Below are 21,251 nucleotides of genomic sequence, written 5' to 3' on the forward strand. Positions count from 1 at the left end.
CGAACGCATACGCGGCTTGCGCGTCCTGTCCTGGAGGTAATCTGCGGCAGGTACAAAGGCGTATGCAGAAATGCAACTTAAGTTGAAGCCCATGCTTGACTTGATCCGAGTGACGCCTATCGGGAACGCGCCGAAGGAAACGCAGTGAGCGTCTTTGGGCACGTTAACGCCAGGCGTCATCTAAATCAAGTCAAGCATGTGCTTCGACTTAAGTTGCATTTCTTCATACGGGGGTAAGAGTGAACCGAGATGGCTGGTGGCTTCATGGTTGCTGTCTTCCCGCGCGCTCACTGTTGGAGGTATACTGCAACGTCAATCTTCGGAGACGCGGGGAAGCGAGAGACGGCACGAAGTGTTTGCTTCCCGCTGCAGGCGCTCCGCTCCAGCGTTGAGAGAGTGAGTGTTCGTTTCGCTGTGCATCGAGTAAGAGCTGTTCATGTTTGCCTGTGCGCGCGTGGCGCTATGCCTGGTAATTTAATTAGTAAGGGAATGTGTACTGCAATTAATGAGCAAATTTGCTCATGAAATAAAGTGGACTTCCTTAGATTCTCCACACAGATCCCATCCATTGGTACCGATCGGTACGAATGTCGGCTGAAATATTTTTTAAGCATTGTACACATTCGGTTCGGCTATGCCAGTTCCGACAGCATACGTTCGATTTGAGTGTTGTTTCGATAAGTAAATAAATAAATAAATAAATAAATAAATAAATAAATAAATAAATGCAATTTAATATACACGTAAATGCCCATACGGAAGTATCAATGCCAATAGAAGAGGAAGGCTAGTTTCTGGTTCAGTAACAATTGATTACATAGGTCAGCTGTGGAAATATCAGCAGAACATTAGAAACGTTAAAAATATACAAATGCAAAGCACATGCTGAAATCTACGCAAAGCGATGCTTTAGTGAAGTGGCGTGTGTCAAATTTTGTACTATTCTAAGGGCGATGCGTAAAATCGTACCCATCCTGGATGATTGTCCAAGAATAGGCGAATACCCACTGACACACAGAATGGTAAAAAGAAAAAAAAATAAAATTATTCGTTGAATGTAATGCCCTATTTTGTCAAGAAGTCGGTCTGCTTTCGAGATACCTGTGAGCTGGCAGCATATTGGCAGGTTCTATGCCGTCATTTATTCTTCTATCGCGCAGAACACAGGCGCGCTTACTGGCACTACTTTGTCGGGCATCATTCAAGTGCAGTATATAGGACTGTTTTTTGGAACTTACATTCGGCGCCCTTAAAGCTTTCGCACACATATGTTTGCATATATAATCATGCTCCTTCCTCGAATATGTCCGCCGAGATACCGTCTGCCCTAGCAGCTGTCACGCGAAACACTGGGTGGGTACGCAAAAAGCAAAAAAGCCTCGCTTTAAAATTTCCAGGCGTTGTCGGACATCTTTTATTCCAATGTGCCGTTCGATTTAAAGAAGGTTCGAAAACGCCGGCGCATATATATATATATATATATATATATATATATATATATATAATCCGTAGCAATGAAATTTCAGCTTTGAACATGCAGACCTCGGCCTATAGACCAGAAAATACGGCATGCCTTCTGAATATATGGCCCCATTGAGCCTCTTTGACAGCTTCCCCTTCGAATTAGCACAGTAGAAACTTTTATTAGAAAAAAAAAATCACATTCAGGTCCAGTGGGTGGGTCCCTCAGTCCAGGGACCCACTGGCGATCGCGGCACGCCGGGCTTGGTCGAGAAGGGCCAATTGGTCCTCCAGCACCGTGCTGGCTAGCCACACCTCCCACTGCCTACTGTTGGAGTTTTGCCCCATAAGGGGTGATTGGATTTCTTGTGGCCGACTCTGGCACGACCATGTGATATGGTCAAGAGATGGCCGCCCTCCGCACCAAGGGCAAGTGTTGGGATACCGGTGGGGTGTATGTGGCGTAGTAGGAGTAGGTGTGGGTATGTACGGGTTTGTAGTCGGCGCCAGTCCCGCAATTGCGCTGAGTCCAAGGATGTGTCTGGAAAGCTATACCGTTGCTTTCCTGGTCTCTGTGCCTCTAAGATATCTTTTGCTGTGATCGGAGATTCTACGAGAGTGCGTTCCGTCGCTCGGATGCTATATTCTCGAGCGAGGCTGTCCGCCCTCTCGTTACCCCTCACTCCGGCGTGCGCCGGACACCACGTAATAGCGTGGTGTTCCGTGAGATTTCTTCCCAGGATTTTTATGGTGAGTTCGGGCAGGGTGCCTGCCATGAAAAGGCGACATGCCGACTGCGAGTCGGTTAGTATTAACGCAGAACGTGCTGCTCTATTTTCAGCGTCACGAATAGCCAGAGCCACCGCAGTAGCCTCTGCTGTGGCCACCGACTCTGTTCTGACTGTTGCGGAAATAGTAGTTTGTGCGTTTGTGGCTACCACAGTGAAAGTTTTGCTATCCTGTTTGCGCGCGTCCGTGTAATAAACCTCCGGATTTCTACCGAACCTGCGTTCGAGTGTCCTGGCCCAACACGCGCACGAAGTAGATGTCGTGGCACCAAAAGTGACGTCCGTGTTCCTTGCGTGTTATCGGCAGGCCGAAATAAGCGGCGGCGAGGGAGCGCTGATCGCCATCAACACGGTGATGGCGTTGGGCAAGATGGCGGTGGCTCTGAGGGGCACACCCAGGACCGAAAAGTCGGTGCTGCAGTTCTTCCAGCAGCGCTTCTGCAAGCCCCCTTCAACGTTGGACACGCTCATCGTGGACCAGATGGGCCGCATGCTGGTTGCCAAGGTGGAAAGGTCCGTCAGGGACGAGATCATGAAGATGCTAACCATGGTCACGCTGGTCTCCAACTCCATGCAGGCCAAGATCGCCGACGCCGGCCTCAAGTGAGCTCGCGCGGCAGGCATTGTTGAGTGAACGGGAATAGAGCGGCTTATGAGAACAAATACTTAATGCGGAAATTTGGGCTAGTTCGAACTCGGACAGCTTAAAATAAAGACGTTAGGAAAAAAGAAAGCACGCACATATAAAAAGAGATGACAGGACAAGGAGGAGGCTAGTTTTTAATGCTGATCTTCGCCGTCATTTGAAAGCCAACGTGCTTTCTGGTCCTGCCATCTTTTCTGCGTCCTTCTGAGGCGTTTATTTTATATAAGAGCTGGAAACGTTTATGATGTCTCAGTTTAATCGAACAAGCTCTTGATCTATTATGAGTATATCGTCTTACGTCCGTCAGCTCAGCAGAAATGCAGTGAGACTGGCCGAAGCTGGTGTTCTTTCAAGCTGAAATGCAGCGTAATAAAGATTTGCTGTTGAGTGGTTGACTTCAATCTGCCGTACGGGATGTCGGACATCAAGAGTGGTCAAACAAGGGATGTCTCAAGCTAGTATCAGGCTAGTTTCAACAAGGGGACTTGTCAAAAATTTGGCAACCCTCCTCCCTCTTTCGAAAGTTTAGTTTCAGCGTTCAACACTCAGCACGATAACTAGCCAGGTCCGCTTGCCGAAACATTGGCTCCAGCCCTAGAAATAATTTGCTCACCTTCTTGCCTTGTTTTTTATTAATGGCACGCGTACATCGGGAGAGCAGCACCATGTTACCGCAGCACTGGCGCTTAATTTTGTCGTATGCTTACATGATAATATAACTTACAAATGCTCTGTTCTCGGCAAAAGCTGTGCGTCGGACACTGCAGATAACTAATCATCACTTTAGTTCTGCCTGAATATGATCCCAATATCTTTCACTGAAAAGAACGAAAGGAACATCCCCGAGCGCTTACTTTCAGGTTTCCCGGCTACAAGCACGTTGCGTTGCCCGTCATCAAAGTCCTCGTCAAGGTAGCCTCGGGCATTGACGGGCCCGACGAGAAGCTCGAGCTGCTCAGCACTCTCCTCGAGCTCTTCGTACAGATCGGACTCGACGGGTGCCGCTACTGCGAGAACCAGCTGGCCTTCAAGGACTCGGGCTGCGCCGCCAACATGGGCGTTCTCATACCCGTCATCTCGGCGTTGGTGCAACGCATGGACCCCGTGGTGGGCGCCAAGCCGAGGATGCACAAGTTGTTCTGGGACTTCTGGCTTTACGCCTCGCTCATGGGCTTCACCGTGCTGTCTGGCGTGTGGCCCATAGACTGGTACTACGGGACCGCCGACATCGCGCTCAAGTCGCCGGTCCTGGTATGCAAGGAACACCTGAGGCCCATCCTGCAGTTCAACAACCCAGTGCGTCACGAGACCTCGGCCATCGTCGACCTCAACGACGTCAAGTTTCAGCTGCTGAAGGAACTCAAGGGAGGCACCGAGATCAGCACCATACTGTACAAGATGAACTTCCAGCAGGCCACCTATCTGCTGTCGGTCAACGACCTGGAAGCGCTGAGGATCCAGAACTCGGTGACCACCAAGACCCCGTACCAGACCATCATGCAGTACCTCGAATTCCCGCTCATACAGAAGGACAAGGGTGGAATGTTCATATGCATGTCGTCGGTTGCCGATAAGGTCTTCGACTTGTTTCTCGACGTGATGCAGGACAAGCCCAAGCACCAGGAGCGCGAAACCGAGCTGGAGGAGGCGTTTGTCTTTCTCCTTGTGAAGTTCGTCGACCCCGAGAAGCAGATTCGGCGTGTAGCCGACAAGTTTATCTCGAACTTCATCGATCGCTTCCCACATTTGCTGTGGAGCCGCAAGGTGAGATGATGTGCAGCACGTTTGTTTGCACCATTAGATGAGATGAGCAACAAGTTCGGCGTAACACGTGGGGATAAACACACTTGAAAACTTGTGCAGGACTCGTAACAGGCGTTATAATGCGTTGTAGAGCAGGGGTTAGCCTGTGCCATACTCACAGATAATTTGGCTAAGTATAGATGAACCACTATGCATCTTAATTAATGTTTTGTTGTTATACGGCGACGGTAAGTATATACGAGGAATACTCATGACAACCTGATGAGGTTCAGCGACTACGTAGTGAGTAGAAATATGAAGTACATGGTGTGCTTTTCTGTGCTAGTTTGTAGCCAGTCTTGCATTATTGCCCGTGAGGGCTTTACACAGGACACCTGAACTTACCGACACTGTTCTGAACTGAAGCGAAACACGTAAGAGCATGCAATTGTTAAAAGCGAAACGCGGTATGGTTGAAGTGCTTGATTTTTAGACATGACTGAAAGACTATTTGCGATTTAAACAAAATCTTTTATACGAAACAATGAAATATAGAGCACACAGGCCTTTATCTGACACAGGACTTTAAGCTGCAGCGCTTGCTTAATATAGAATCCTGAAAGCAGTCTAGTTATCGCTTCTCTTATGAATCGAAACTTTTTAAGGCCTTAAGTGACTCACTGCAATGGCTCGTACCCAAAAAAAGGCGGCGTCTAGTCCAGTAAAGCAAAGAATATCATTACCAGGAATGGCTCATACGCCCGTAAGCAAGCAAAGATACAATGGCTGAATATGAATGAAGAAACGAAAGAAAGAATAGAAAGAACAAAGAAAGTAAGAACAAAGGCTGGAAGAGCAAAGAATGAAAGAACCTTTAGGTAGTGTAATAGTTGCTCGCATGTGTCACTGAGGAGGTTGGCCTATAGCACCATACATTTACTTCACACTGCGGCTCGTTATGTCTTGCAAGAAGTCTGACCTCTCTCATTGCGTAACTTAATGCATTACCACGTGTGCAGCAGGCCTTCGCCTTTACGTGTTACAGCAGTGTGAAATGCTGCCGAATTTTATGTTCCGTGTGCAAATGCACACTTGAAAAGCCGTGGTTTTAGAAAAGGATGGCTCGTTTCCAAGGAAAGCTGTTCTTACGGGAAAACGGCTAGTCGTTAACGGTGGAAATATGGAAACTAGTGCATATGCTGTTTTCTTTAATGACAAAACTTAGCATTGTGGACAGAAAGTAGGAAAATAGATGAACCCTCATTGGATAAGATGAATTATATTATTTGGTAATACCTAAGAAAATTTCAGCCAGTCACCGCACGTAATCTCCTTATTGAAATGTTCCTCAAAACATCTAATTCGATGAGGGCGAAATGCAGATACACCCGTATATTGTGATTTTGGTGTAAGTTAAAGAACCCCATACGGTCGAAATTGACCCGGAGTACCAGTTATAGCGTGCGTCGTAATCAGATCGTGGTTTTGGCACGAAAACCACAGATATTAATTTTAATTTAAGACGGTGCATACTTTTGCTTGTTCAGATAGAAACAACTCTTAAGACGTACATCTCTATAGACAAGGAAAAACATTATGAATTGTATTTATGGGTAATATGTCATGCTTCGAAGAGATAAAAGTGCTTTGTAGGACAGCTTATCCGCACGTTGCATCCGTACCGTCCACTGGTTAAATCCTCTGGGCCATGCTCGACATCTGGCAAGTGCTGGCCTACTATCAGTGAGTCATAAGGTTGAAAAGTAGTACAGTGGTTGATAGAGAGACCAATAACTTGCCCTCTGGCAAAAGGAAATAGTCACTAAATGGCTGATGCCGGCGGGAGCCACCACGCTTCAGAAACCGAAACATGCTTTGCATTGCTTGGCTCAGGCTTGCGTGCTTTGTAACCATGCCGCCATTCTGGCAGGTCCTCTGGGCCATGCTCGACATCTTGCAGGCGCTGGCCTACTCCCTGGAACTCGACGCCAACGAGACCGGTCAGGAGGTGATAGTCCCCTTCACGCCGTACTCGATCACCCTGACCGACACCATGGACGGCCGGGAGACCATCGTGCGCGACCTGGCCGCCCATTGCCAGGGCATCGTTCAGGAGGCCGTCAAGTGGGCGCCCATAGCGACTCGCTCCCACCTACAGGAGTACATGGTCACCAACTCGGAACTGGTAGAAGCGCTGACCCAGCACACGGGCGTCGGGCTGGCCATCGAGAGCATCATGCTTTTCGCGGGCCTCAACGCCAGTTCTTCGCCCCAGTCGACGTCCCTGCTGGAGCGGTGGCCGGCTTGCGTGAAGAAGGACTACTCCGAATTCGTCTGCTCCATGGAGATTCGCTGCCGGTACTCGGGCGAGGTGGCGGGCCTGCTCATGAGCTCCAAGAACACGGATTACACGAGGAAAGAGCTCGCGGCCAAGCTGCTCAACCAGCTGCACACCAGCTGGAAGACGTCCAACAAGAAGCTCCACAAGCGGTGCATCTTCCGCATCTGCGCCCTGCTGGTCAGCATGAAGGGTCTCGACCGGAGGCTGCTGCGGGCGCTCTGCTGGTCGCCCGTCGAGTACTTCTCCGAGGAGCCGACGCGCAACGCCATCTACTGCTGGCAGTGGCTGCTGGCGGCCAAGCCGGAAGAGGAACTGCGCTTCCTGCACGAGATGTCCAACGCGTGGCAGGCGACGGTCGAGCGAGAGCTGGGTATCTTCTCGAAGGACCCCGTGCAGACGGATCCGTGCGCCGTGGGCGAGAAGAGCGACCTGCGCCCAAAGTCGCCGTACATAGCCCCGCACGAGGTTTGGGGTCATTCTTTTTTTCTCTGTGATACAACGCAAAGCAGTACGTTTTATCATTCAAACAATGTCAGTTAGGTACTTTAAAGGTGTTACAACGGCAGAATTTACCATGATTTGTTTTAGAAAGCGCGAAACTCCAGCCGAGCAGGAACAAGAGTCAATACGGAAACACTGAAGTTTTCGTGGTTTATAATATAAATTCGCATCACCAAAGTAGTGCATGGTAAACTAGCCATTCAACGTCTCAGTCACTGATGTCAGCCTTACAGAAAGTTTGGGTTTAGTAACTGGTGATACAATCAAAGAACTTTTTTTCTGCTAACAATTCTCAACTGGAATAATCATTTGGCCGAAATCATAGAACGTTGAACATTTGAGTCATTTCCAAATGCGCTGACTGTATAATAAGGCATATGACTGCCAATATAGTAAATAAGAAAAGCATCAGCCTGGAGCCAACGTTTTCACAAGGGGGAGTTGAGGTTGTCGGAGTACTGAGGGACGCAAGTCCACCTCTTGAAACGTCGGCTCACTGTGATCCAGTTAAATTTTGTCTTTCTGCGAACCCTCCGTCTTATTTGCCATTCTGTGCGCCTGTTTTTTCACGCGCACTGGGACCGTAATGGTATAAAGGCAAGAACATTGTCACGCACAACTGCTGCTTCAGTCACAAATTACGATTTACCGTTGATCAATGTGGCAGCTAAATTTTATTTTATGGTGCTGGAGACTCCATCGAAAGAAAAAGAAAGTAGTAGAGAGAGAGAGAGAGAGAGAGAGAACATTTACTCTTAATGAAGTGGGGCGACTTCCTTGTAGGGTAGAATGGTGTTGTGTGTATGCTAGTGCGTGCTCATATGTATGTATATATATATATATATATATATATATATATATATATATATATATATATATATATATATATATATATATATATTCCACACTTCGTGTTCTACACTGATACAGATGTCTAGGCTGCGGAATAACCAGGTTCTTGGCAGCTTGACGAGGCCCGTCGCCCCTGAAGTTAGTGCTTGGAAGCGGCACAATATCAAACGTACACAGATGTATACAAACATAATGAAACAAGACAAATAGTCAAAATTGACATTCTATATTAAACACTGATTTATTGTGCAGTCGGACAACGTCACATTTTTTCTGTAAGGATAATTCAATCACTACTACAACGCTTTTGCACAAGTTAGTAATAATGGCTTCATGCGTTACGAGAAAGGAAAATATTTCATTGGTTTGCCATTACTGACGAAACTCGGCCCGTAAAACATCTTTGAAAACATAGCATAGTTCTTCCGGTATGTGGCCGTGTGTGCAAATATTGGCAGATTGAAGGCGCCGCACCCGCAGCATAATGCCCAAGCACGATGTCCGGGATTTTTTCCCTTTCCCACATCGTACACAACTGTCAAAAAAAATGTCACGTACAGGACTGGCGCGCAACGTACCCGAAGGGGGATCATTTCCACTACGGAACCAAACGCGCCATTTCCGTCGCAGGTATGGGTCAACTTCATCGTCGAGAAGATCGAGTCGGCAAAGTTCAGCAGCCAGGCCGAGATAGAGATCTTCACCAACCTCATCTACCGCTCGTTCTCGCCCACCATCGGCGACGAGAAGTTCAGCTGCCGCCACATCGCGGTGGTGGGCACCCGGTTCAACCTGCTGAGCAGCGCCGTGTCCCTGCTGCAGAGCGACGCCGACGCGCTCAGCAGCCAGATGATCCGCAGCATCCTGCGGGAGCGCATCTACTCCGCCTGCCTGGACTACTTCTGCGGCCCGCAGCTGTACCCGACCGAGCGGGGCGGCAAGCTGCGAGAGAACATCCTCATGATGGTCAAGTTCTGGATGGCGATGCACAACGACAAGAAGTTCCTGCGCCGAACCAGCTTTGGCAAGGAGATCGTGGGCAACCAGCTGTCCAATCGCAGCCAGGGGTCGTCGGCGGGCAGCTCGGCGGCTGAGAGTGGGTAAGCGCGCGTGTCGTTCAAGAGATATATGTATATACCGCTCGTATTCGTCTATATATGCTTGGTACATTCAGTTGAATGCGTTTGCAATGGGCGTTCTAAACAAGTGTCATTGCATGTTTGCAGGCGCACGCTTGAAGCGATCATTGGTGAGTGTTTGTAGTTCTTTCGAAGCACGTACCTGTCCGCTCAACGAAGCATCTTTTTTTATTGTGCGTTACTAGAAAAGTGGCCAAACGCAAAGAGGAAGGTTCAGCTTTGGGCTTACTGAATTGCCCATCGAAATACGTATGTACCGTATATAGGAACATTTACTGTCGCAACAACCGATAAAGTCTGAATGAAAATTGCTATGCGTTCAAGTGAGGAAATTTATATCTTAGCAACTTGTGGAAGAGTGTTCCGTAAATTTTTTACACTTTAGATGTCATAATAGATGCAACTTACAGAATTGGGACATCCGTTTTGGATTATTTACCTAGGTGTAAACTTGTTGCTTGAGTGTTTTCAATTTTATCGATTTTTATCAGGGAGTCAGAATGGAAGAGAGAAAAAGGAAGTCATATTTTATGACCCTGATGTGCGTAGCAAAAACGCGGTAGCTTGCGCATTTGATAGTTCGGAATAGGGAAATGTGTACGAAAATGCTTGAACCGGAATAATTCTATGATCTCATATTTACTCCGCATTACAACTTCCCCTCAACGAACGCTCCTATGCAGTGAAGACCAGCACTGCGCGGCACTGCTAGTGAAGCGACGATCGACCCGTATGCATATGTTATCGCTTTGCGATTTTCAGCCTGGCGGTGGCTGCGTATGGCGATGAGAACTAACCTGCGATGAGTGCAATCTAAGCGTACTGAGGGCTGATAGCTTCGTGTCCGTTGTGTTCTCGCCGATTGGTTCGTGTTGAAGCGAGAAGCGGCATCAAGGTCGATTCGCTCGCTGCTGCTGCCGCGCTTTCTCACGCCAGCGTTTGAAAGGCGAGTGTCCGCGATCATCGAGCGTCCGCGGTCATCGAGCGTCCGCGGTCATCGAGCGTCCGCGGTCATCGAGTGTCCGCGGTCATCGAGTGTCCGCGGTCATCGAGTGAGATGTGCTCATGTTTGCCCATGCGCACGTGACGCCAGGCTTGTTAATTCAGTTACTATGCGAATGTTTAAAAGTTTATACGGCCCATAAAACTACTGTCCTAACTTTGTATAAATCTCTAATAATTTGCTATAGCAATCGATGCTGCGCCTCTAGAGCGAAGCTGAGACTTCAGTATGTGGACGCGATACTAGTTGAGCTACGCTCGGAAGGCCTACGTAATAATCCTGGTTGGCTTCAGCTTCTGTATTGCGCTTTATTGTACAAGGTCTTGCTTTGCATAATACTCCAAATAATCTATACCAATCCAAATATTTTCTTTAGAGAGAAAAAAATTAAGCGCTACAAATTATGGGAGTCCTCGGGTTAAGATGAGCGAAGTGTGCGAGGATTTATTGTACCACTCAGCCACGCGCACGACGCCTCCACACGACATAAACATTCCAGGATGTTTTGATAGTCATTACACAGTGATAGTTTAACAACCGTTTGATTGGTTGATTATTATCATTATAAAAAACAGACATGCTTAAACGTTTCACACGCCACATATTGTAAACAGTTTGCTAAACAGAGAGGTACGATAAGAAATGTACTTTAGAAGAGTTAACTGCTGGGCTAGTTGGTGATCTTGCATACTGAAAAGATTTTGCGCCAAAAAACACAACACTTAACTGTTTAATGAGGGTGAAAGCACTCGACACTCGAGGGTGAAAGCACTCGACACGACACTCGAAAGCACTCGAGGGTGAAAGCACTCGACACGACACTCGAAACAGTTCACACTCGTAAAACGGTTGCACCCTTTGGGGTGTATATTTGTCCCACAACAACAATCGTCATCTGCCTTGCTTGCGTTTCCTTTCTTGAAAACTCGGCGCTCGCTACTTTCCTGTCGAGAATGCTGCGTCACACTGACAACGCGCATGCCGTTCGTGACTGGGAAGTACCGGGCTAAGCAGCGCTAAAGAAAGGAAACGCGGGCAAGACAGATGACGATTATTGTTGTGGGACAAGATAAGCCCCAAAGGGTGTAAATTTTCCTAAGAGTGCAGTGACAATGTGCCACTTTCTTTTAGTTACACGCAGGCCGAGTCGTTCCCCACGACACCCGCCGGCTGGCAGCAGCAGGGTTACAGCCGGCCGTCGACCGAGAGCTCGACGACGACGACGACGCGGCAGACGACCACGACCACCACGACGTCGCGGGAGATGCGCGAGACGCCGCTCATCTCGGACTCGGCGTACTCCAAGGAGTACCTGCGCAAGCGCTCGCTCATACTGGCGCTGCTGTCGGTGGAGATCGAGTTCCTGATCACGTGGTACAACCCGCTCTCGCTGCCCGACAGGGTGGTACCCGGCGAGGAGATCATCAGCGCCTGGAGGAGCCAGCACATCACCGAGCGGGGCTGGGTGGACATGGCCCAGTGCGCCTGGAGCCTGTCGCCCATGCTGGCCGTCTACCTGCCAAGCCGCTTTCGGTAATGGTGTGCTCGTTATAAGATGACTGCGTGGGGAGAACGGGAACGAGGTCCGTGACACGGCACGTGCTTCGTACATCGAGTGGCAGCGCGTGGTAATGGTGATGACTAGGGGAAAGCGGTCACCGGCAAAACGTGAAGCAGCGTATGTATTATGGTTGCCGTACTATCATGATGCCGAAGAATATCTACAGGTGGGACAACACTGCTCGAGGCAGCTACACATTTCACGTTTTTTTAATTAAATGTATTTAAGGAGAGGTTGGTGCCTCTCCTCAAGTACGTTTAATAATTCGTGCAACACAAAATTTGATGTGTTGAACGCATGGAACATTATCATTTTTTGCCTCGAGGAATTGCTTTTTGGTATCTGTATACGCTGTACTAGAGTGAGACCGATATAGCATCGTACAGGCGTAAAAACGTGTAGGCATGACATCACTAATTACGAATGACCTCGTGATATTTACCCAAAGCGGGCAGACCTTTTATACTGGCAAACGCCTCTGTGCCACTTAGCTGCTCCTGTAGATGCGTTGGCAGCGAGATAATCATTGCGATTGTACTTATGCAACGTTTTTATTTAGAAGAGAAGAGTCACGCAAAAGAAAACGATCCCCTGGTGCGATATGGTTGATACCTTCGGCAGCGCTGCTGTCGTCGGTCACGTCATCCGATATACATTCATGTAAGGTTACGTTGTATCTTTGTCCACTTCGTCAAAAGTTGACTACACAGAGGTCTGTTAGCTGTTCTCGGCGGAACACATCGCTGGCCTTTTTCTCCCGCAGGTCGTCCGAGGCGCTGCGCAACGAAGTCACCAGGTTGGTCCAAGCGAACCCCGACCTCGTGTGTCACATGCCCGAGGCCCTGCAGTACATGATCACGCCCGACTTCGTGCTCGAGGACAACCCGGACCTGTCCTACCTGCAGGCCTGGGCGCCCGTGTCCCCCGTCAAGGTGCTCGCGTACTTCTCGCGCCTGTACTCGCCGCACCCGATCACCGCGCAGTACGCCATCCGGGTGCTGTCGGCGTGCCCGCCGGACGTGCTCATGTTCTACATACCGCAGCTGGCGCAGGCGGTGCGCTACGACACCATGGGCTACATCCGCAACTTCATCATCACGTCGGCCAACATCAGCCAGCTGCTGACGCACCAGTTCATCTGGAACATGCGCACCAACATGTTCCGCGACGAGGACGGACAGGAGAAGGACGCCGACCTGTACGACGTGTTCAACTCCATGATCGACACCATGGTCAACAACCTGACGGGCAAGGAGAAGCTGTTCTACGAGTCAGAGTTCGACTTCTTCACCAAGATCACCGCCATATCGGGCGTGCTGAGGCACTTCCCAAAGGTGACTGATGTTGGGTGGGCCGTTTCCCACTGGTTGCGCGGATGAGTGCTCAGTTCCACTGGCACTGATTAGCCATAAATGGCAATTCTATGCGGTATATAACTTTGCGGCTTTGGTGCGGCATTTGTGGCGTTAGAGTGTAAGTGCTGCAACCTTCGCAGTACCCTTCGGTTGACCCGAACATCATTGTAACATTATGTTACTGAGCGCATAACAGTTCGTAGTGGTCTCACAATTTATCCGATGTAGCCTTGTCGGTAAGAATAACCGAAAACGTGCTGATACGAAGACGTTAAATGTAGCACATCGGTTCTCGATTGTCGACAGAAATAGTCGCCGCTTGGTTAGAGGTTTGGTTACTCCCAATTAACTATCTAACACGACAATGAGATCTGTTCTTTGCGGCATCTCGAATGAAGCGTCAAATTTCTTGACGCCCTTTAGTTGTGTGAAGTCGTTAACGTCTGTACGCGTTGTAATGCCCCAGTTCATATTGGCCATCAAACATAATGCGCAGCGGTCGTCCTAACGCGGTCAAAGTTCGTCATTTCTTTTCTCAGCTTCCTGTCTTTCTATTCTCGAGGCTTCGGCTGCTTCCGCTCTGGTCGTATTTCGCGTGGTGAACTTCGCCGACGTGCCCCAGTCGCGAACAACAGTACACCGTGCGCGCCGAAGCTCAATGGAATCGCGTGTCCGTTAAGGCGTCGCTTCATTCCAACCGGTCTCCCTTTCCGGAAATGCTCCAGACGAGCCGCGACTGCCTTCCAGCTGATGCGCCATGCTAACCCACCGCTAGGTGTCGCCGTAGTAGGTATGCCGGTAGCATAACGCTATCGCCCGAACACCCGCCCGCTGCGCCATGCTTAGTTGTACACATGCACTATGCTTAATCTAAGGAAAAGTGAAACTTTGAAGCAGCTTCTACCTTCTAGTGAAGCGCTTTTTTGCTGCGAATCACTGAATGGGGTAAAGAGTTTGCTCTGAATCGAAGTCGCATGTTTCGCTGCCTCTCGCAGAATGACGCGTCTGTCATCAAACTGTGGCCGAGGCTTGGCACAGAAGTTTCGACCAAAGCCGGACATTGCGTAATATACCGCAATACTGTCTCCGCGTCACCAATTGAGAGGCCGCGAAATTGGGCTCTTGTCGTTTATACAAATTTGTTTAAACACTCCCCGTTTATTTAAATGAGCTCATGCCACTATTTTACGAAACATAACTACAGCTCTTTAATGCCCAGAATTGATGTGTGCCTGTTTCGACGATGCCACGTCTTGCCTATCTGTCTTCCAGCGGTGCTTTTTTGCAGCCAGTGTTTGCCTCCATCGGTGATTCGTGCGAGTGCTTTTCTGTTTCGCTAACCCACGAAACCGCAGTGCACGAAGATCAATGACCAGTTCTACCTTAGTAGTAACTAAGCCAGGTGTACAGAAGGGCTGGTTGGCAATGCATAACGAAAGCGACAACTGCGACAACTGCGCAGAAACAAACAAGGTATGAGCTGGTGGTGTTCAAATCCACGCTCCAGTGACCGCTCTCTATGGGTGGGAGAAGCCTATTACGAAGGCCATGATTTTGCTAACTGCATGCGTCGAAAGCGGCTGCGCTGCTGGAAACACGTAATAGAGGTAATGTTTTAGATGTCACCTATATATCATGGCGACAGACATAGGGCAGTTGGGAGTCAACGCTTGTGTCCCGAGCCTCGCCTGCTTGGTTGTTGTAATTGATTTCTTCACAACTAAAATTTACTGCAGCGACCAAGGGCATTGTAACTGTTACTTGCTATCAAACAAGGGTCTGTTTCGGAAAGTAGAATGAAGCATCAAATTCCTTTGCCACATCGGTATATATGCGCATAGACATAGTACAAGTGCACTGTACGTATTTCGCCGCGTACTCACCAGTTGGCTATAAAGTGACTCGCGCAATCCAATTGACAGCTCAGATCAACTCTGCTTTGCTTGATGCTTCCATTCCGAGGCCTTCCATCTCCTTCGCTCAGGGCCCGGAGCGCAAACGCGCCTGCCTCTGCGAGCTGTCCAAGATCAAGGTGGAGCAAGGGTCGTACCTGCCTTCCAGCCCCGAGGCCATCATCGTGGACATCGACTACGCGTCCGGCGCGCCCATGCAGAGTGCAGCCAAGGCGCCCTTCCGGGCAAAGTTCAAGGTGCGCAGCGTGGGCATCGAGAAGGTGCAGGAGATCGCCACCGCCGGATACAAGGACCTGCGCGACGGCGGCTTCTTCAGCGCCTCAGACCTGCGCAAGGAGCACTGGCAGGCTGCTATCTTCAAGGTCGGTGCACAGAGCCATTCTGAAAAAAAAATGGCTGTGGCTTAGCTAAGGTTAAGCCCAGGATGCGAAGCATACTAGCCTTTATTTTAGTTGTTGAACCACTGTTTAGCCTGGTGAACTGCTGTTGCTTGGCTATATTTGGTTCGGCTAGACGAAGAAACAACTCATGCGTTACTCTGCTTCGCCTTCAAGAGTGGAACGCGAGAGCGTTCCCGTCGACCCGCCAAGGGGTGTAAGACAATGCGCTACGGCGCAGCGATTACGCGCCCCGCATTGGACGCGGTGAGCGTCGAGCAACGCAGCGTTCGGCGCGGCAACGAAATGTGCGCCTGAGCAAGCGACGCACGCCTGAGCCTTAGAAACAGCTCGTTTCTAAGGCAACACCGCATTCACTAGAGGCGCTTTCGTACCGCTTTGAAGCATCGTACTCGTGGCTCAGTGGTAGCGTCTCCGTCTCACACTCCGGAGACCCTGGTTCGATTCCCACCCAGCCCATCTTGCAAGAATTGAGCCAAAGCCACCTAGAAAATCAGTCTCTGTAGCACGCCGCAACCTTCGCTTCTCATTCCAACGAGCAGCTCTGTCTCCAGGAGGCATCTCACCTCGTGAGTGTAGCAGAGGCAAGCGCAGCTGCTTATATACCGCCGCGACGCCGCGAGCGACGGCGCGAGTTGGAGCCCCGTTCTCCTCTGTCGTGACGTCACGGTGTCACGTGGTATTGAAGGCGACACCGCCGCGCCTGAGGAGCTGGGTTGAGCTCTCGTAATATGCTTCGCATGGAAAAAAAATTACCGACGATTACGTTACTTCCTAATGCGAAATTTGAGCGCAGCAAATAAGCTGTTTCACCTTTTCGATAGATTGAGGCAAAGAAATCGAGCAACACATGTATGCGCTATCACAGAATTTTTTTTTTAATTTTTCACACGTATTCCTTTAACAAAGACTCCACTAACAGTTCTTGACAGTCATGAATGAAGCTTTGTGGTCGGAGAAATAGACTGATATATGTTCGACTTGGTACACCAATGCTTGATTCTCAAAGACGAGATCTATACAAGTGCCTCGCGAGGTTGTCACAGCCGTGGGACGCGTTACGAGCGAGAGGAACGGGATGTTCTCCCGCATAAGTGTTAGGAAATTGCTGTTTCTCTTTATGTCAACATTAAAGTCCCCCACTACTAACATCGGTGTGGATCGATGGACGGTTAATGCGAGTTGCAGGAAGTGCACGACGTCTTTCGTGAGTGCGGTAGCGGACTCACGAAAGCGGTATCAGTCGGTCGCTGCTAGCGCTGGGGGGATGAAAGGGGGGCGGAGCTGGTTACGAGGCCGACGATAACGGCGACGACGACGCGAAACCCAGGAACGGACCCCAAAGAGCCATTTGTGTAGCCAGCCCTCCTCCACAGTCTCTCCTCCTCCCTTCCATCATCCTCCCTCGCCCGGAGAGCCGACAGCGCGCATGCGCGGCGGCGGAGCAGATTCGTCGGCGAGCTGGTTACGAGGCCGACGACAACGCCGACGACGACGCCGACGACGACGCGAAACCCAGGAACGGACGCCAAAGAGCCATTTGTGTAGCCAGCCCTCCTCCACAGTCTCTCCTCCTCCCTTCCATCATCCTCCCTCGCCCGGAGAGCCGACAGCGCGCATGCGCGGCGGCGGAGCAGCAGATTCGTCGGCGAGCTGGTTACGAGGCCGACGACAACGCCGACGACGACGACGCCGACGACGACGACGACGCGAAACCCAGGAACGGACGCCAAAGAGCTGCGCTCTAAAAAAATGCCGTAGTCGAAGTCGGCTGTCCATACTACAGCGCTCAACGTGGGTTAACACCAGCGCTTAAAAGTAATTATAGCGAAGGTTTCTTTGCCTGCCGTCTTACCATATATATTATGACACGCGATTACTGATTTTAAAAATTGTGGCCTATCGGTACTGTGGGGACTTGTTGGTATGTCTTATTTAGAAAGCGTTCGTTTAGCGCGAGTGCATGAGAAAAAACGAAGGATACGCAAGACAGATCGTTCTGTCTTGTGTATTTTTTATTTCCCATGCACTCCGGCCAAACAAACCTTTTTCTAAGATTGTGGTCTGTTTTGTTTAGAGAAATGTGCTATATGTAAGAGCTACCTCGTATTTCCAAGGCTTACTTAACATGCGCGTGTTCTGCATTACATCCGTAAGTAGCTAACGAGGCCATTTGTCTATGTTTCTGTTACGCCATCGCCACTGATCCACGATGGCAAGTTACTTTCGACAATCATCTGCCATGGCTGTTGCCAAAAATTCTTACTTTCCTCCAAAATCTTCGGCTCAGATTAGCGTTCACGAAACCGGACACTGCCCCGAACGGTCGAAATGGAAAAAAAACCCTCATTGACTGACTGACACGAGTTTCGTTTAAATTGAGACCTCCGAGCCCAGTTTTAAAACCACGCCGCATGAACCCACGCATGCGGGTTCTCAGGGAACTCGCAGGTGGGTGAGTTGAGTTGAGTTGGGGTTAATGGCACATAAGCAGCTTAGGCTATCATGCGCCAAACACTAGGTATGGATTCTTTCAATAAGTTGGGACACCTCAGTGAGTCCTTGTCTGGGCAAGAGCCCGGAAAGTCCCAACAAGTTAACTAAGGACCTCGGCCTTCTTCCCAGGGATGAGAAGGTGGATGAGGTGTTCTGTAATATGTATTTAATATGTAGTTAAGTTCGGTTTTAAAGTTTTAAGAGAACTCCAGCTTCTTTTAAAAAGCTAAAAACACATGATACTTCAACAAGCCCATCTTCTCCTAAAATCAAAGCTGGGTGAAAAGGGATATGTTCTTTGTAGAATAAGGTAAAAGACTTCTTCCTCAGTGGTTCAAGTTTTCTCGCAGGTGGGCGACGACGTGCGGCAGGACATGCTGGCGCTCCAGGTGATAGCACTCTTCAAGCACGTCTTCTGTATCGCGGGCATCGAGGTGTACCTGTTCCCGTACCGCGTGGTGGCCACCTCGCCCGGCTGCGGCGTCATCGAGTGCGTCCCGGACACCACGTCTCGGGACCAGCTGGGCCGACAGACGGACATCGGCATGTACGAGTACTTCCTGCAGAAGTACGGCGACGAATCCACGCGCGGCTTCCAGGAGGCGCGAAGCAACTTCGTCAAGAGCATGGCCGCCTACAGCGTTGCCATGTTCCTCTTGCAGGCGAGTCCACTTAAAACTTTTCGTGTGTATTCAAGGGGCCGAATTCGCGCGGCTCTGTGTGCGTACGTGATCTTTTACTACTGGTCAGCTGTCTTCGCTAATTATAGGGCCAGCATGAGGATTGGCTGAAATTTTCTCTTAGGAACAGTTCCAGCGTAAGAGAATTTTGTTATGGCGGGCGCAGGTGTTTCAGCGAAGTTTTAATGCCCGAAGCACAGCAGTCTGAGGTAACCAGTTTTTTTTTTCTGCGATACATCACTGTCAGACCTGGCGTTTACAAAACCTTACTTCATGAAAGTTTTGATTTTACGAAGTGATTTCGATTCCTCGACATGCATTCCTAGAGTCTAAGGTGAAGAGTGCATCGGTGCAAAAGGGAACTAAACTTCTCGTACGTTCTAATTCAGTGAGTGCGCATGTTATTCTTTCCTATTGCGCGTACTGGAACCTGTAATAATATAGGCGCAAGGTAGTTATATTTGCGTGCGAAGATGAATAGGGGATAAAGTACCAGGTAATCAATTCGATATGAAATAGCATGACAGAAGAAAAATGACGGTGGTAAGGCCCTCTAATACGTTGGAAACTCTGACAATACAAATTCGCAAGATGCTTCCATGTATAGGTGAGTTTACGGCAATGCTATTTAGTTGACTGGGCACTACAGTTAAGCGATTGATGTGATGGAGAGTTATTCTTTTGGTGCGTGAAAAGTTATTTGATATGAAAAGCAGTTCATCGTAGATGACAATACATTCTTCCGTGTTTGGTCAAATTATTTTGATCTTTCTTTCGAGAGCTGAACGTTAGATGTTCACGCGTTCTTCTCTCAATGTAATCGGCGTCATTGTACACCCTTATTTCTGCAATAGTTGCACCTTTGTCTGGTGCTTCGGACCATTAAGCGCATGACGTGACATGATACGCGGCACAGTGTTTGCTTCAACCTTGACACCTCACCACGTTCGAGTTGCTTTCTTCTTTAAAGCGAATAGCTTTCTCTGGCTCCTTTCGCGCGTCTCTTTTAGTAATGGTCGGTGGTTTGCGGTCAGACTTTCACCGCTGCCACAAAATGGCGCCTGCTCTCGCGCGTCCGAGTTGCGGGCCGCGTTCGTCCACCAGGGACGGATATATCTGAGACGCACGTGCAGTTGCGCAAGAGCTTTGAAGCTCTGTCTGAAGCTTAACAGGTCGCCTTCCCCGTCGGCGCTCACACCGCCTTTTGAGACAACACACGTATGACGAAACCGGATCATATGTATGGCCACCTGTGCTTCCCCTACAGGCGTGCTGGCTAAGGGCGCTTTTCTACGGAACGAAACGCGATGAAATAACAAACGCTGCCTAAGCCTATTCACCATAACAAGTACACACCTTCAAGCACATTATTTGCTTAATAAAGTGAGTAGATGTCTGGGAGCGTTCGGCAATACTCTTAAATTGAATATCGTGACCGTCAATAGCGCTTGCGCAACTTTCTTCTTTCTTTACCACCAGGTGAAAGATCGCCACAACGGCAACCTGCTGCTGGACGACGACGGCCACATCATCCACATCGACTTCGGCTTCCTCTTCGAGAGCTCTCCCGGCGGCAACATCGGCTTCGAGCCGGACATCAAGCTCACCGAGGAGATGGTGATGATCATGGGCGGCAAGCAGGAGGCCGAGCCCTTCAAGTGGTTCACCGAGCTCTGCGTGCGCTGCTTCCTGGCCGTGCGACCCTACCGCGAGGACGTGGTCACCCTGGTCTCCCTGATGCTGGACACCGGACTGCCCTGCTTCCGCGGGCAGACGGTGCGCCTGCTGCGGCTGCGGTTCGCGCCCACAGCCACGGAGCGAGAGGCTGCGGCCTTCATGATCAAGATCATCAACGACTCGTACCTGAACATCAGGACCAGGACGTACGACATGATCCAGTACTACCAGAACCAGATCCCGTACTGAGGATGGCCCCAGCAGGGAGGGACGTGCCTGTTGAGGGGGAGGGGAGGAGAGCATTGTCATGTACCAGATCGGACACTGCGGCAAGATATACCACGAAGGGAACCAGAACAAGGGGGTGCAAGAAACTTGCACCTGCCTTTGTTTCTGTACAATGGCGGCCATGGTCATGGTCATGGTCATTCTTCCAGTGGATTAGGGTGTATTAAGGTAGATCTTTGCTGATAGTCCCGGCTTGCTGCGACTGCGGACAGTGGCCAGAGGTGAACTGCAACCTCGACGAGGGGGCCTCTTGGCTTAGCGCGACATGGAACAGCTCAAGGCGCTCCTGTGAGGAGGCACCAGCATGTGGCACAACCACCAATAAAGTCTACCGAAGAAGCTCGGCTGGAGCGGCGCAATGAACTTGGCGCTGATTACAATTAGCGGACGTTGGCATCGCTATGGTGTC

The 21,251-nt window shown here is 49.7% G+C and overlaps 1 protein-coding gene across 1 annotated transcript in view; it reads left to right on the plus strand.

Annotated features, from left to right (window-relative positions):
- The window catches only part of LOC135907335 (phosphatidylinositol 4-kinase alpha-like), a 43,021-nt gene extending 22,081 nt beyond the window's left edge, over window positions 1–20,940 (plus strand). Inside the window, exons 8-16 of the mRNA XM_065439017.2 lie at window positions 2,557–2,852; window positions 3,756–4,659; window positions 6,569–7,444; window positions 8,963–9,432; window positions 11,606–12,007; window positions 12,799–13,369; window positions 15,375–15,665; window positions 18,548–18,859; window positions 20,357–20,940. Of these exons, the coding sequence (XP_065295089.1) occupies window positions 2,557–2,852; window positions 3,756–4,659; window positions 6,569–7,444; window positions 8,963–9,432; window positions 11,606–12,007; window positions 12,799–13,369; window positions 15,375–15,665; window positions 18,548–18,859; window positions 20,357–20,803 (4,569 nt within the window). The 3' untranslated portion in view covers window positions 20,804–20,940. The remainder of the gene's footprint in view (window positions 1–2,556; window positions 2,853–3,755; window positions 4,660–6,568; window positions 7,445–8,962; window positions 9,433–11,605; window positions 12,008–12,798; window positions 13,370–15,374; window positions 15,666–18,547; window positions 18,860–20,356) is intronic.
- Window positions 20,941–21,251: the final 311 nt, after the last annotated feature.

This window comes from Dermacentor albipictus, chromosome 10 (genome assembly GCF_038994185.2).
Source record: "Dermacentor albipictus isolate Rhodes 1998 colony chromosome 10, USDA_Dalb.pri_finalv2, whole genome shotgun sequence".
Lineage (NCBI taxonomy): Eukaryota > Metazoa > Arthropoda > Arachnida > Ixodida > Ixodidae > Dermacentor > Dermacentor albipictus.